The sequence below is a fragment of the Chroicocephalus ridibundus genome, chromosome 11, assembly GCF_963924245.1.
Source record: "Chroicocephalus ridibundus chromosome 11, bChrRid1.1, whole genome shotgun sequence".
In the NCBI taxonomy this organism is placed as follows: Eukaryota; Metazoa; Chordata; class Aves; order Charadriiformes; family Laridae; genus Chroicocephalus; species Chroicocephalus ridibundus.
Window position 1 is genome coordinate 8,707,919 of NC_086294.1, and position 13,004 is coordinate 8,720,922.

At 39.6% G+C, this 13,004-nt stretch overlaps 1 protein-coding gene across 4 annotated transcripts in view; it reads left to right on the top strand.

The window, feature by feature from the left end:
* GABRB2 (gamma-aminobutyric acid type A receptor subunit beta2) overlaps positions 1-13,004 on the top strand; it is a 174,160-nt gene that overhangs the window by 515 nt on the left and 160,641 nt on the right. For 3 of the 4 annotated variants that reach the window (XM_063348877.1, XM_063348876.1, XM_063348879.1), the window contains 3 exons: positions 727-959; positions 1,086-1,177; positions 2,150-2,217. In XM_063348877.1, coding sequence (XP_063204947.1) covers positions 883-959; positions 1,086-1,177; positions 2,150-2,217 — 237 coding nt within the window. In that variant the 5' untranslated portion in view covers positions 727-882. Of the gene's footprint in view, positions 1-322; positions 436-726; positions 960-1,085; positions 1,178-2,149; positions 2,218-13,004 lie in introns of those variants that run through there. The other variant, XM_063348878.1, reaches the window with a different exon arrangement.

A 13,004-nucleotide genomic window follows, 5' to 3' on the forward strand; every position in this document is an offset into this window, starting at 1 on the left:
AGAATTTGCATCCCCGGGTTAAACATCGCTCGATATACGGAAAATGCGCCGGCGGGCCCGGCTGGGGGGGGAGCGGGGCCGCGGGGGCTCCGCGCCCGCCCACCAAGCACCAGGAAATGACCCGTGGCAGCCGGCGGCGGCAGCCGGCGACCCCCGCAGTCCCCGGTGCCTCTGCCCCTGGAACAGCGCCTGGCAGCACAGTAAGGAAGGAAACAGCCTAATCCCCTTTTACAAGAAACTATTCGTCATCATTTTTTTTCTTTTTCTTTTTTTTTTCTTTTCCGTGAGAAATACTGTAGGCGCCCTCCTCCCCCACCGCCCTCCCCCGTTGCAAGCGCCGGCTCCTTTGCCTGCACCTCGCCTCGCTTCAGGCAGTTCTTTCCAGGCACCAAAAAGTTAAGCTGCCCCCTTTTCCCCCCACCTGCCCCTGGCACCGTACGTACTCTGTGCATTCTCCTTTTTAACCTATTCCCCCTCCGTCTAATCCGAGTCCGTCCAGCCCCCGCCTCCCTTCCCCCCCCCCCCTTTAAACTAGGTTGCAAAGCCGCTGTACCCTGCAACTCCTAAAACTTCTCTCCTTGTTGTGATTTATATTCTATACTAACAAAAAGGATAACAAAAATATACTCGATCCTCCTTTGGATGACTCTTTTTTTTTTTTTTTTTTTTTTTAAATAATGCATTTCCTTCTTCCCCTTTAATTTTTTTTTTTTTTTTTTTTGCAAGGAAATTTGCTCCATCTCCAGCAGCAACCACTGCTCCTTTTGATGTTGTGGTACGCCGTGCGCATGCGCTTCACATTAGAATTACTGCACTGGCCAGAATAAGTTGGATCTCTTCTTCTCTTCACTGAAACCCTAAATCATATCAAAAGCTAAAGGGATGCTGAGAGTCCGGAAAAAGGGTTACTTTGGGATTTGGTCATTCCCTTTAATAATAGCCGTGGTGTGTGCACAGAGGTAAGTGATGAAGGTATCTCTTTTGCTTTACTTTGAATTGCACTGCATGCTGCTGCTGAGAGGAATGTATAGCTTGGATCGGAGAAATAAGAAATAATGTAGTATTGTTCTTTATTTTTTCTCTAGTGTCAATGACCCTAGTAATATGTCACTGGTAAAAGAGACCGTGGATAGACTGCTGAAGGGCTATGACATTCGCTTGAGGCCAGATTTTGGAGGTAATTTGACTGCTTTTGAATAAGAGGGATTACATATCTGGGCTGTGTACCTTTGGCGTGTGTGGTTTGTGAACGTGTTGTGGGTGCTGTTGCTTTGGGGTGTGTGTTGCCATTTTCTTAAGCTGATCCAAAGTTAAGCCCATCGTTACTCAATTTTCTTAGCACAGGATGCTCTTAACGCGATCACTTAAATCTCTTGCATATTTGTAATCGGTCCCTCATTTTGTGTGTGTGCTGATACTTTGTTAACCTGTAATTAAACCCTTGTTTAACTGGTTTTATCGAGATGCAAATCTCTTAAGTTTACCCATCGTTTGCTCCTCTCAGCCTAATGTGCCTGTGATCACAGTTACTATTTTTGAGTACAAGATGTGCTGTTAACTGATACAAAAATGTCATTTAACCCCCTACGTGCTCCGCTCCTACTTCCCACTAGTTTGTTTATTTCGGACATGTTCGCTGTGGGTGTCCCCTTACCCCCCTCCACCCCCCCCCCCGCCTCGGGGCTCACTGGCCACTGTCCCCTGGGCTGCCCCTTCCGCCAAGGCGCAGGGCTGAGGGTGGCGACTCGGGTCGCGGAGGCCGGTGCCGGAGCCGCGCATCCCGGCCTGGGGAGCGGGGGACACCCCGCAGCCCAGCTGGCCCCGGCCCGTCACCCGCTCCGCGCTCTCCGGGTGCGCGGAGCGCCGCGCTGCCGGCACGTGTGTGCGCGTTACATAAAGCACCGCTACAGCGGGCGGGGGGCGCGCGGGGTGAAGCCGGCGCAAACGCACGTTCCCGCGGGTCGGTGGGAGCCCGCTGCTGCCTGCTTTTGGGAGGGCGGGGGAGGGAAGGTGTGGGGGACACTTTCTGCCTTCCTCCTGACTTTCTGGGTTTGTTTAAACGTCGTTTCTACGCTTAGTCCTGCTAACTCTGGTAAGAACGAGTTAAGTTCTTGGAGATCACATTGCGGACCATCTTGTTGGTTTGCAGGTCCCCCAGTGGCTGTTGGCATGAACATAGACATTGCCAGTATAGATATGGTCTCGGAAGTCAATATGGTGAGTATTTAGGGTTTGGGGCCGGTTTCTCTCTGAGGGGGTGGCCGTCGCTTCCCCCGCCCCTGCCAAGGCGGAGCGGTGCCCGCGGGCGTGCGGGGACCCGGCGCGGCCTCCTGCCCGGGGCGGAGCACGCCGCCTCCTAGAGGGTGGGGTGGGGCGGGGGGGAGAGGGCGGGAGGAGGGTCGTGTTTCCCCCCACAGCAGCGGAGGAGCCGGCAGCTCCGGGGCGGCATCGCCGGCCGCAAGCTACCTCCTCCAGCGGCGCTCCCCAGCCGCTGCCCGCCCGTTCACACGGCCGCGCCGCCTTGCCGCGAGCAAGGGCTCCCCCTGCCGGCCGCGCACCCGCACGGCACCCCGCCGCCACCTGGCCGCGCTGCCGCTCTGCGGGGCGCCGCGCGGAGGGGGCCGCTCCCGCGTACCCGGCCGCAGGGCCGCGCCTCGCGCCGGCTCCACCTCTTCGGGTTCGTGGGGAAACGGGGTCGAGGTTTTAGTGGCTCACCTGTTTTTATGCCTTTCTTGTTTTTTTTTTTTTGTTGTTGTGATATTAATAATTTGCCATTTTGTCCCAGAGTTCACTTGATTAAAAAAAAAACTAAAAAAGCAGTTTTTACTTTTGCGTGTATCCAAAGCTTACCGATTTTTTTGTAACCTGACACTATTTTGGATGGTCATGGCGGAGTCAATGATTTTGCAAGTTTAATTTTTCAAGACATTTGCCTCTTACCTAAATAGTTTGAACTGAGTGTGCACCAATGCTGAACTTGTTCATTGCATAATAACTCAATGCTTTCTATGTTTTGCTTTCATTACCTGGGAGACTAATGAAGTGTGGGAGAAAATTGGAGAAGTCTGAGATTCATACTGTAGAAGAACATGTTCTTGGTTTAGACTAAACTGTTCTAATGTTTACTTTTCATATTTGGAAACGCTTGTGGTCAAGTTTTGAAGTTTTATCTTAACTTACATCTTACTTGGTTAAGGACATGCAACTTGGCCTAATACTCTTAGGTGTTTGTACAAGAAGGATGAAATAAAGACACTGAAACATCGTAGCAGCAACTGATAGACTGATAGAAAATAAATGTGGTTTTGTGAAATATTTGTTATTAGTGATAGAAGTTTATTGTTTGAAACAAACTTTACATTATTCTTGAAGAAGTTGTAAGGAAACATCTCTCTAAATGCAAATGTGATTTTAGGGATACTGCTGTAGCATAATGATGCATTCAAAAATAATATTTTGAAAGTTATCAGTTGTGTTAATATCATACTACTACTAAAATATTTTGTTTAATTCACCAGTGGCACATTTGGGTTCTCAGACATGTTGCACTGAATTAATTGGCAAACATTTTTTCTCAAACTGGATACACTGTATGATGTTCAGGAGTTTTTTCATAATGTAAAATATAGCCCTTGGCCTAATTTGAGGATGGCATTACTGGTGGTTGTACTGTGAGACTGGGAGGTCCTGGTGACAGAGAGCTTTTTCAAGATACTGGGAAAACTCTGAATAATTTCACCTTGAGCAAATATTTCTAAGTGGCTAAAATGGACTTACAAACTTTGTTTCACTAAACTTGTAATTTAGTATTCTACCTTCAGGAGCTTTAAGTGCAAAGAAAGAAAATTGCATTGTATTTTAAACCACTTGCTTTTCATCAAAACAGCTATGGGTAGGAGAGAGATGGATGTACAGAGTTGTTTCTTAGACAGCCATGAGCGGTGTGGGAATGCTGAGGGTTTTCTTGACGGAACTGCAATCTACTAGGTCAGTGTTATATCCTCGCATCTCTTCAAAAGTGGAAGGTAGTGCCAAATGTTTTCTTTTCTTGTGAAAAGATTGTGAAGATTCTCATGAATGTTGTTTTCTTTGTTTCTTTCAATGGTTTCTAGAAATTTGGTTTCCAGTTAAAAGGTGAGAGCATATCAGAATACTGTGATCTGACACTTGGAGACTAACTATAAAACTGAGTGGTATTTTTAGTGTTCTGTAGTCAGTTTATTGTTCTTTGTGTAAGGAAATGTCTGACCTTTGTGAGAAAAGTCTTTTCAGACTATCTGCAGAACTCTGGGGGCAGGGTGGGGGAACCTATAGTCAGTTTTGTCCCACACATTTGCCTAAAGCATTTAAGATCTGGGCTTATTTTTACTCTAAGAAGCTACCTGTTTCTTAAAACCAGGTGTTCATTTTACATAATTTTTTTTTTCACTTACAGTTTCAGAAGATATTCCAAACCGAGATTATTTTCTTCAACTGCTTAACTGCAAAACATAACAGTTCATTTTACAATGATCTGTATAGCATAACAAGTACTTGCATACCCTGATAGGCCTACAGTAAATGAGGAGACACATGCAAGCAAAAAACAAAATATGTAGTATACAAGGCCTTAACATTTTCCTTGCAAAGTCACCAGAATTTGGGGTAGAAACCAGGAGGAATACCACTGCTAGGATGCTAGCTGATGCAAAGCCTTCTGAGATAATGAGAGAGGCAGAAAGAATCTTTTGGATTTATGAACCTGTTTGCTGAGCCATGACCTTGCTGTTTCTTTGCCTGTAGTCATGGCAAACACCACTTGAGATAAAGGCAAATCATTGGGGTCACGTATTAACCTGATCAAACTTTTGCCTTGGGAGGAAGGCTAAACAGTCATAGTTATTTAGCTTGAGACCATTTCTGTTAATTACAATGTTAATTTACTTTAAAATTATCGTCCTTATATTTCTTTTCCAGTCTTGACACGTTCCATCTACCATATACATTTGTGCCGCTCTGCAGGCAGAAGGCTTGTCTCCAGTGTTATGAAGTAAATTATAGTTTTTACTTTGTTGAACAGGAGAATTTAGAATTGCTGTTATGGAAAGTAAATGTGCCTTAAGGATGTTCAAGAATATTATTGTTCGCCTTGAATTCTTGAAGAGTTGATAAATACTTCACATTGTAACAAACTCATAGTGTCACAGGCTTTACAGCTGCCTTCCAAATATTTCTTGTATGCAATAGAGTTGAAACTGTAAGCTGCTATAACCTTTTGTAGTCAGAACCTTGAACTGGCACATATCTTAGTATTCAAAAATGGTTTCTAAGTATTGGTACTTGTGAACGTAATCCTTTCCAGCTCTGGGGAATGTACTGAATACACATGAGAAGTGAGAGCTTCAGGCATATGTGGTTGTTGACAAGCGTCATGACTATTTGGATTAATTTTTTTTGTATTTTGCAAAGAAATTATATACATCAGGTAATGATTTTATGCAGTGCAGTAATGATTATGGCTAATTCCGCTCACGTCTCTGAACCAGGCCCTGAAGTACTGTTGTGTGTATGCTTTATGCTAGTTATACTGTAGATTTTCTTAAGGTTTCTCTTATTCAGGTAACAATGGAAAACAAATATGGAGAGGTGTCAGAGCTACTAAAATGATTTTCCTAGGCTAATGAACTTGATCTTGCATAAGATTAGTTGTATTGCAGTGAGTCTAACGTAATGTTCTAATGCAAGATAGTTTCCAGGTGTTTCTTACTGTACTTGAATTTTCTTTTAGCTTCCTTTTCCTTAGTATTAACCACTCATTGTAAAATAATATTTCTGGAGAGCTTAATAGTCTCTTTTTTTTTTTTCTTTTTTCTTTTGTAAATAACCAATGCTGGCTGGGCTGTCACATTTCCACATTTTGATCTCCTTAGTTAATTATTGGAGTAGACCCCTTGACAACACAGCAGCTAAGACTGTTCTACATTCTAATTTTCTCCCCTTTCCTTGCAACAGTTCCTTCATAAACTGTTTTAAAAAATTGGTACAGGTTCATTAAGAAGAACAGAAATAAATTTTCTTCCCTAGACACACTGAAGGCTCTGCATAACATGTTGTGCATTTGATCTATCTAGATAAGACACGAGGATTTCTATGGATAATGTCAGTCATGTGGTGGTTTCAAATGTCTTGGCTTATTCCCTATTAAATAGGTCAACATTTTCTTTCTTTTCTTTTATTTTTTTTCCTTTTTTCTTCCTTGGGCTGTGGCTATTCTGGGATTCTAGTACAGGATGTCTTGAAGAGAGAGAAAAATGTTCCATGGATGTGTGTGTGTGTGTGTATATATATTTTAACCAGGAAATATACACTTTTTGAGGTGTAATGAGTTGTCTATTTAATTAAATACAACTATTCATGCTCATGGGTCATTGGAGGTCTGCAGAGAGGAATCTGAACAGTTTAATTTATTTGCTTGGTTATCATTGTACAGATTTTGGCACGTGGACTCAGTATGTGTACATGACGTGGAGTTAAATAGATACAATAGATTGGTTTGTCTTAGTGTGAGCCATTAATTGATTGAGTGCATAATCCCTCCATCAAGTGGGAGCTGGAGAAACAAAGGAGCTGTTACCATCTATCAGGGAAAGGTTTACTTATTGGTACATGCCAAATTTTACACAACAGAACTAACAACTTCAAAGCTGGGGAAAAAAAAAAGGCTTTTTTAAAAATTATATTTCACTTCTATATTCAAGACATTCCAAAGTTGCATAAAATACTGAGTATAATATTCATAGAACAGAATATTCTCAGTCTTAAAAAGACGCATAGCTGTAATCTGCTGATAGACCTCTGACTTTCAGTTGCTTTTGATAATAGAGACCCACTACTGGTTTTCTTAGAATCTCTCACGTTTTCTTGAGGCATTTTCAGTAGGGGACATTAACAAATCTCAAGAGACATAGGTTTATATTATGAAAACAACGGGAACTGTGTGGCTGCTTCTCGAGTAGCAGCAATTATCTTTCATGTGTGAAAAGGGAAGAGATAGCTTATGATATAAAAAAGAAACGGGGGTTAAGTTGTAAGGAAATAGGATGGAGCAGTTCCAAACAAGAGAACTCGGGGGGGAAAAGTCCTGGTAAAGAAAAATAAAGAGAAAGAAAATCATAAAACAGGAAAAAGTGTCCTATATACACTGGTACAGAGAGTCGAGGAAAATGGTTCCTGCCATCAATATCTTCTTTTGTCAGTCCATTCTAGTTGTACGTGTTTGCTGTACATGATCAATAGAGAGAATAAGGACAGGACAGAACTGAAAATGCATTGAAAAGGAAATATTAGACATATTGGGAAGGTGTTGCTTCCCTAATCCTAAATGCTTCCTGCTGCTGGAGACTGTTGATTTTATTATTTCCCTTGTGTCATAGATGCATGTGCTTTTTCACAAAAAATTGCATTTCTTAGCGGACAGTTTGAATTTGGCTGCCGCCAAATTATTGTGCTTGTACACGACTGACTTGTATTGAAGCTTCTGCAGAGACTCCTGTGAATGCAGAGCAGGTGATGTATATCTTAGAAGGGAGAACTTCTTTTACTGAAAGCCCCATTTCACCGGTTCCTTCAGTTATTGTCTGGGATAACATCACAAGACCTTTATTTTTGAACTAAAGTAAGCTACATTAGTATAGATTTCCATTTCTTGTTACTACATGTCTCCAACTTACACGTTTTCCTTTCTTAGCTTTAAGGTATGTAAAAATAAATAAGAACTCCTATGTTCAAGTAAGATGTTTATTTTTGCGGACCCAAACGAATATTCCTCAATCCACAGGCAGGTATGTTGCCTGTGAATTGAGGTTTTCCTGATGGTTTTGCTAGAATATGTTGTAGCCACAGTATGAAGTGATTTCTCTAGATTATATATGCAGGAATGTAGGGAGTTTGTAACTACTTTTATAAGCTAGTTCAGAAGCAATAATACGTATATTTATGTATGTTATGTGTATCTGTGTTATATATATCTCTTGCTGTTTCTTTTTAAGGTCAATATTAGATGATTTGTTAATTGGATTACACTTCTGGTGTGCTACAGTGTTGCAAAACTTTAATCAGTAGAAAATTTTCTTGTTTCGTTGGTGGTGGTGACTTTTCAAAGTGGTCACTTACTTCAGCAGACCACGAGATGGTTGTCAGTAATTTAAAGAGATTGCCTTGGAGGTGATTTGTACAAATAAATTAATAATTATTGCCTTCTTGTTTTTAGAAAGCTTTGACCTATAAATATTTAAGTAATTTGGCTCCTGCCATAGAAGAAAAGATATATTTATCTTTAATATGTTTTGTGGGCGGTGCCTTGGTGCTAAAGCATAGGAATGAACATGAAGTGTACTTTGTTAGCTCCCACTATAGGCTGCTTTATTTCATAACTTCTCTATTGAAAAGCACATAAAATCTTTATAGATGAGCCATGTAGTAGAATGAAAGATTTTTTTGTTGTGCTCTACAAACTTGTCACGAGTTTAAGCTGTTCCAATGGTCGTATTTGTGTTTCTTAGTGACTCTATAGTCTGTCAGTGCACTATGACTAAATCCTTATTATTCCTCCCTTCCTTTTTTATCCTCATAGCCCGTGCAGCCCTCTGCAAGATTTATAGTAGAGCCTTTAGTATTCAACCGTGTTGAAGTACAGTCTTTAATAGTAATAATTCTTTTATTTTTCTAGAAGTAATCCAGATTCTTTGTAAACTTTTAGTGGTTAATGCTGTAGGTCTTTGCAAGTGTTTGTATGAAATAAGTACGCAAGATTCAGTCCCTTCATTTCAAAGGACAATGCTCATCTGTAAGGTAATTTTTGAAATGCCTCTTAAGTAATGGAAGATAGCATCTTGTTTGTCTTTAGAGTTAAAAACTTTAGAAACAGTCAAATGTCTTGAGTTATTAATACTGAAAAATTGGCTACTATGGATGGATGCAATCTGTAATTTAGAGATAAATGAACGTGCATAGTTACATTAAAATTGTAGGCATACTGTGGGTTGACAAAAAGATAAAGGGGGCAGAAGCAGCCTTTGTGTTTTATTGTAATTGTTCTTACTATGCTTCTACAGGGATTCTCACCCTGCTCGCACTTCTTAACAGCAATGGTATGTACAATGGACGTATAATGGCTAGTATAACACAAGCCTTGTAGGAATAGCGGCATTGTGGGCATATTTACAATTATAGTCTTACTTGTCTGAAGGCCACGTTGTGAAGTAGCAGTGCTCTCACTTTATAGGTTTTGCCTACAAAGATCTTTGCATGCAAATTATCTATTTTCAAATTAGCTAATCAATGCAAAGATTCTCCCAATCTTGGAATCGCATCTACTGCATGTGTCCTTTTTGTATAAGTTTTGAAAATAAGTATGTAAATACTTCCCAATCAAAATGAAAATTTCTGTTCTAAATATGAAAAGACATTTCGCATTCAGGAGGTTGACACGTATGCAACTGAATATAGAATTTGTAGATCATATTTAATGTAGGTTATCAAGGGTCAGATAAAGCATTTAGAGTCTGAGCTCTTCCCGTGTCCCTAGCCTTAAAGAACAAGGAGACTGAGCTATTTCTGTCTATTTTGAGCTGCTCTTTGCATATCTCCATCAAGGTAAAATCCTATTAATTTTTATTCTGTAAATACTGAGAGAGGGATTCATTTGTTAGTTTTCAAGTAATGAGAATTTAGCTATGTGGGGGGAAAAAAGCAACTCTTCTGAGAGGTGTGTTTTGCGTTTCAAGTGTGTGCCATTGTAGTAGATATGTCAGTTCAGAGTATTTCCACTGGTTTTCCTGTAGATGAACCACTGATTCATTGTGATTGTGCTGAAAGACAAATTCAGCTCTATAAATTTTGAACAAGTAGAAGAAAACATTACAGGAAGTTTGGCCTTGGACAAGAGTAGTACATTAAATTTCCCTAATGAATGCATATTAAAAAAAAATAATCCAGCTGCTTGAAGTGGAAAGTCCTTGTTCCAGTGCCTGCTCTCTGGACTATTTCTTATTTCTTTTCTTCTTTAATGAATAGGCATTTCTGTTAACTAAGCAACTCTGTGAAAATGGATTAAAAACCAGAATTTTCTTTCACAGTTGAGTGTCCTGATTGCTGGTCCTGAAAGTCTCCTTCCTGCGCTCGTGAGTTTTGAATTTTTTGCTGCATAGTAGCTTGGGTGCAGTGAACCTCTATTCTAGATAGCTTATTAGCCACTGGTGGTTGTGAGTGGAAGTATTTAGGTTGCAGAGGACCAGGAACAGAAGTCTTTCATGTGATGAATTAACCTATGAAAGGCTGCCAACACTTCTTTACCTTCTCTGTAGCTGGAAATGTTTTTGATTTACAGTAGCCATGACTTGCTGTTATGTTAGGCATAATTTAAATATACTAGCTTTATCTGCTTCTTTAAATATTATAAACCTGTCTAAATGGGCTTAAGTAGGAACAACATGCTTGCTCACTTGGAACAGCTCTATCCTGAATAGAAGCGCAGTACAGATCTTTGGGAGTTGGGAAACTAAATAGTCAAAATGACAGAAACTTGTGAATATAACCTTTTTCAAGAGATGAGTCATCACACATCACAGACAATTTTCTTGAAAAGTTGTTTTGGATTGGCATAGGGCAAAGGGTCCTAATGTGCAAAATGCCCTAACTTTTTTTTTTTTTTTTTTAGATATGACTCTTGGAGAAAAATGGGTCAGAAAGCACAGAGTTAGGTATAGGTCATGCTAAACCCATTTGAGATGAGAAGAAGGTGTTTCATATATTTTCATATTTTGGGTTGTCTAAGAACTGGGACTCTTTTGGTTTAGATTTTCAGATGTGTTTCTCATTCAACTTCTTCCATTGCATATGGCTGAGAAGTAGCCAGAAGTTCCTGTTGCTTTCAAGGTACTGAAGGCATTTTTTTTTCTCAGTGAGAACTACCTATTAAAACATGTAATAATTAAGTATCTGAATAAGATATTGAAGCTTTTTGGAAAACTATTCACTGCCATGGATGCACAGCCCTTTTGAAAATCTGGTCCTAATTTCTATTGTAGATTAATTTTTATATTTTCTTTTTAATGGAAGTTTAAATTGTTTTTTTAATACTTGAACCAGAGATCCTTTCTGCTCAACTGAGTAGAATAAGTGCTCAAATTTGCGTATTCTCTGTATAGGCCTTTAAAAAGGTATTTTGTAAAAAAAAAAAAACAAACCCAAAAAAACCAAACCATACATAATTGCATCCATTTAGCAAAAGTCGTGAAATATTGTTAATTTCTTATGGTCCATAAGGGTAAATATGTGTTGTCATTTGCATAACAGTTAGTTATTACCCAATAGTCCAGAAGTTGTTATGGTCCATTGTGCAATCCATATTTGTTTCTTTTATAAAGTGTATTTTTGAGTTAATAGACCCTGCAGCTCCAGAGGAGTTGTAGAGCATTGTGGAATTTATTTCCCCCCCCCACCTCTTTAAAGGACAGCTGACGCAATAGGCTCTGTTAGCTCTCTCAGGGGTGTCAGAGTAACAATGTTGATCCATGTTTGACAAGATGTGCACTGGAGGAGTCATAAAATTTAAGTAAACCAGAATTAGTTTGAAGGTCCAGTAGACTGAGTTTCTAAATCAAATAATTTGGAGTGTAACTCTTTTATTATTCTTTATTATGAAATGATTTATTCTTTTAGATAACCTACAGGGAAGAGGGAAATAGGATTAGACAAATATGCACATCATATTTATAAATGAAAAGCAGAAGTTTGCAACTAATTGCATCGTTGTTTCACTAATCATGTTAAGTCCAGAAATGACTAAAGAAGTCTTTTAATCAGTCTGAAATCTTCCTAAAACTTATGTGAACGTTCAGTCTGTTATAGTGTCCTGTTGCTCTTTTTCACTGACATTTTGCAATGTGAGATGCTTTTAGGAATTCCTTCCCTAATAGAACTAGGGATGTAATGGTCGTATCTTGTAGCGTATGCTACCTTAGGTTGCTCAGGATAAAATGCTTAACAACCTAAGTAGATAGAAAAATTACTTTCTTTGTTCAATTTTGAAATAAGCCTTTTCAAAGGTGTAGGAACATTTACTGAGTTAAGCATAGCTGAGACCTTTCTTACCAAGTTTCAGTGAAAAATATATTATTATAGCTGATGTATAAGTTGCTAAGAAATAGATTTGTAATGGAAATTCCAGGAAACCCTTAGTTATAATCATTCTTGTTAGTGTAAATGCATAGAAATAAATACAGTTTTCATTGATCTACTATTATGCGACACAAGTGACCGCTTACAGAGAAATCCATAATTCTAGCTAACTGGCTGCATTAAAAAATGCAGTTAAAAGTACCCACCTTTGTGCACAGGCTTTGCACAATGCTTTTGTGAACTCAAGTCCCACATGAGACTTGTTTTGAAGTTTTGAAATGTGCAAATCTGATTCTGATTTTTTCACTGTGGCTGTTTCTGCTTTGTTTTCACAGAAGATTTGTGAGTACTTAAATGACTTGATATGCAATACAAGGTGGCTCCTATGATGTCTCAGACGTTAAGTGTGAATGGAGACAGGGTAGTAGTCTCCAAAACTGCTGTTCAACAGGTGTTCTTCTGAAGCGAATGGTTGTGCTTGGTAGTTTTTATTGTCCAGAAAGTCCTAACACCTTACTGGCAGCTTTGATTTAAGGATATTTGAAAGCTAATGAGTCCAGTCATAGGAAGAATGTATGTTTTTACTCTTAGGCTTGAGTCTGTACCATAACCTAATGCATTGGTGAGGCATCATTAGGAGGCTCATGTGGTTCCTACCAGGGCCAAACTTTGCCTGTTAATAAATGAAAGACATCAGTTTACATCAATATCTTTCTGGCATCCTTTTTTACTTTGAGCTAAATGAACAAAAATTAATGTTTTTGTTCTGAATCATAAAATCCTCTTGGGTAAGGTGGATGGTAATGCAAAGTCTTAAGTGTAGAATTAAATTTTGATTGACTTGA